Here is a 3,911-nt window from a genome sequence, read left to right on the forward strand (position 1 = left end):
TGTGTGTGAGGAGTGTACTTTTGTTTCAAAGTAGATTTAAGACTACCAAGAAACACTGTGTGACCCTGATTTAGCCCACTGCAGTAAAAATGAATTATACCATCTATGAAATGCTGTGTAGTCTACACTATGCTGTAGATAAGAGTGGAGGTGCTTCAGTAAACTATGCTCTCATGATGAGTAACTTACCATGCACTCATGATGAATAACTTTGCCTAAATTTGCTAACAGCCTCAGGGCCGGTTTCCCAGACACAGATTAGGCCTAGTCTTGGACTAAAAAGCACTTTCAATGAAGATTCTCCATTTAAGCATGTTTTTTAGACCAGGACTAGGCTTAATATGTGACTGGGAAACCACCATTTAGGATTGATTACAAAGCAAGTTACAAAGCACTGAGTTTCAACGTCTGTCAAAAAATGACCTTAAATTCTTAAATATTTGGTCCATCGTTTCCTGGAGTTCCAGTTACAAAGTTGAATGGCTGTGATAGGAGAAAACAGAATGGCTCAACAACACTCCACAATACTAACCTAAAATACAAAGTGAAAAGAAGGAAGTGTGTACAGAATGAAAATATTCCAAAACATGCATCCTTTTTGTAATAAGGCACTAAAGTAATACTGCAAAAATGTGGCTAAGATTTTTTTTTTCTGAATACAAAGCATTATGTTTGAGGCAAATCCAACACATCACTGAGTACCATTCTTCATATTTTCAAGCATGGGGGGTGGCTGCATCATGTTATGGGTATGCTTGTCATCGACAAGGACTAGGGTGTTTTTTTTTCGAATAAAAAGAAAAGGAGTAGAGCTAAGCACTGGCAAAATCCTAGAGGAAAATCTGGTTCAGTCTGCTTTCCAACAGACACTGGGAGACAAATTTTCCTTTCAGCAGGATAATAACCTAAAACAAAAGGCCAAATATCTTACCAAGATGACACTGAATGTTTCTGAGTGACCGAGTTACAATTTTTACTTAAATCGATTTAAATCTATGGCAAGCCTTGAAAATGTCTGTCTACCAATGATCAACAACCAACCTGACAGAGCTTGATGAGTTTAAAAAAAGAATAATGTGCAAATATTGTGCAATCCAGGTGTGCAAAGCTCTTAGAGATTTACCCAAAAAGAATCACAGGTGTAATCGCTGCCAAAGGTGACTCTAACATGTGTTGAATACTTATCTAATGAAGATAATCTTTTTTTCATTCATCTTCCACTTTGCCATTTGAGTATTTGTTGTATAGATCATTGGGAAAAAACAATTAAAACAATTTTAATCCCAATTTGTAACACAAGAAAATGTGAAAAAAGTCAAATGGTGTGAATACATTCTGAAGGCACTGTAATGACTAAAATCGTCCTAAAACACAGCAAATGGCTACAAGTGAGGTTTGGGTCAGTGTTGTGGGCCCACTTAAAATGTCACTTAGGTGGAAGTACTTCCACAAAGTTTAGGAACCCCAAGTATTTAGTATTTCATAAAGTATTCACATATTTATGGGCTCAGGATTTTTTTATTGGGATGCCCATATATCACTTCCACCTAAGTGAACTTTTAGTGCAAGTGAAGGCAATTGCTTAAAAGCAGTAATGTGTATGTAGCCAGTAATGCCTAATATTGTGTTGCCAGTAATACAGATTAGGCCTACAATACTAAATTAATCAACAAGTGGTTGGCTGCGCAATTAGGCCTATTAGGTTTAAATGATAATCTTCAATTAAACCAAATACATCTGAATCGATTTATTTTATTTTTAATCTAAATAATATGTCCCGTTCAACAGCTTTCCTTCTTTCTCTTGTTGTTGTTTAAATTGGTACCACTCGGTGACCTCTGAAGGTACGCTCGCAGCGCATAGCAACGGTCTCTCTCCTTTCCACAGCTCGAGCGCTTGTTTAGATTCTTGCTGAAATCTTCACTTGTGATAAAGGATCGCTGCAGCCCTCGAGCTCTGACCATATAAGGGTCTCCAAGAATCCTACGCACAAAACATCTCCCACACACCAGAAAATGGAGAATTCTGCCTGTTCCAAACAAACAAGCTGATAGCATTTTCCCAAATAAAGGGTTAACCATAGAATATATAGAACATTAACCCTAAAGAGCAAAATCATTCATATACCTGCCTCATCATCTTCCCATCAAATAGGCTACATTTCCAGCGCAGATAGTGAATTAATTTCCAAATCGGCACTGTTCCTCTAAACATGAGGAGAATATAACTAGTTGGCCACAAATTCTCACCAAGACTGTTATGCCATTGTGAAAGGCACCATTATTCCAGCTGGTAACAATTATTAACATTATAAACTACTGTTCGTCTGGATGCACTAGCATACCAGCCAAATCAGAATGGTACTGTAAAATAGATGACATCCTCTTTTGAAAATGGAGTTTCAAACATTGTTTGACATAACCACGTTCTTAAAGCCACACTGTATATGACATGTAAATGAACTTTTTTCAAGATTCAATACAACAATTCCACAAATAAAAGCGAGACTAAACAAACCCGCAGTGCGACACAGCATAAAGTTGATGAAGGCTCCGTTAGTCTGTTAAAACTCGGCAACTCCAAAAGCATAAACAATTAACAAACAACATACTTCAAACGAATGATGTTTCTACCTGATAAACCTGCAAAGGTCGGTAGGCATCCCCCTCTACCTCGCGGAGACTGAAGCCCCAGGGCGCGCCTCCGTGCACCGTAACACAGATATAATCCCCAGTGCCCATGCCACACGCAACAGGCTCCCACCAAAACCGCTATCATCAAGTTGTCCGGAGTTGGACCAACAGGGCTCTATGAAACCAAGAGCAGCACAGTGCAGTATAATTCCCATCATCTGCAAGTTATGCAGAGTCCAACCCGCTCTAAAACGTCATTGCATATGGACCCGCCCGCGCGCGAATCAAGTGGTGCGCTCTAGGGAAAGTCTTGTAGCAGCATTTGTATGGGGCCACAACTGAGTCGGGATTGAACTTTTCATACAGTGTAGTTACAATAATAATGAGCTCTGATATCTCAATGTAGCGATTATGCTGCCTGGTTTTCTAGTCAAATGGGTTTGTTGGCCTAAGTAGAATATTGGTTGAAAGTTATTTAATTGGTATTGTTTATCCCTATACATTTATTGATTACTTGCATTGTACATTTTAATAGCCTCTCTGATGACGTTCTCTATAAGTGTCCCGCGGTCAATTTAGTCTAGTATGGGCATGTGAGGTGCCAAGGATATTGAGTGTACTCGTTTCCGTTTGGCCACACCTATAGAATTTAACAGAATGGACTAACCCTTGGCGATACATAATATAATATAAACTTAATTCACTGATAGGGAATTTGTCTTGAGCATACGCAGACCTAAACGAATACTAGAAACTAAATGAACACACTACAGTCGCTTTTTCAGCCAACAATTATGCAGAGATTAAACAATTGAAATCAATTGCTGATTGACTGTGTAAACGATGGTTTCACATTATAAATAATCTTAACAACATTTGGAATTTTGTAGATCTAGCCTGCTGAGACTAATTAATATCTATGTACGATCTGGTTTGGTCTCAATTACATACACCTTTTAAGATCATGTGACAGTGGATATCTACCTACTACTGCATAGTGAATGAAACATGAAAGCAATGGGTCTACCCATCTCTTCCTTCATAGTTTACATTTAGCCTACCTTATGCCATAGCTATAGGCCTAACTGTCAAATCAGAACTGCACAATTTACTGGACCTTGAAGAGTTTAATGCTACGCAATCGGCACAATTGGTCTATGCTATACCTGTAGGGTTTCCCACAAATTGGCGCATGCGCACGCACCACTGAGAACTACAGCGCGATACATGGGGGTCGTCACTAAGTTAACACAGCCACAAAGTCAGAAACCCCGCCTA

The 3,911-nt window shown here is 38.9% G+C and overlaps 1 protein-coding gene across 1 annotated transcript in view; it reads right to left on the reverse strand.

Moving 5' to 3' along the window:
• LOC139378985 (synaptopodin-2-like) overlaps positions 1 to 2,809 on the reverse strand; it is a 37,224-nt gene extending 34,415 nt beyond the window's left edge. The window contains exon 1 of the mRNA XM_071121657.1: positions 2,634 to 2,809. Within this exon, the coding sequence (XP_070977758.1) occupies positions 2,634 to 2,741 (108 nt within the window). The 5' untranslated portion in view covers positions 2,742 to 2,809. The remainder of the gene's footprint in view (positions 1 to 2,633) is intronic.
• Positions 2,810 to 3,911: the final 1,102 nt, after the last annotated feature.

This window comes from Oncorhynchus clarkii, chromosome 21 (genome assembly GCF_045791955.1).
Source record: "Oncorhynchus clarkii lewisi isolate Uvic-CL-2024 chromosome 21, UVic_Ocla_1.0, whole genome shotgun sequence".
Classification (NCBI taxonomy): domain Eukaryota; kingdom Metazoa; phylum Chordata; class Actinopteri; order Salmoniformes; family Salmonidae; genus Oncorhynchus; species Oncorhynchus clarkii.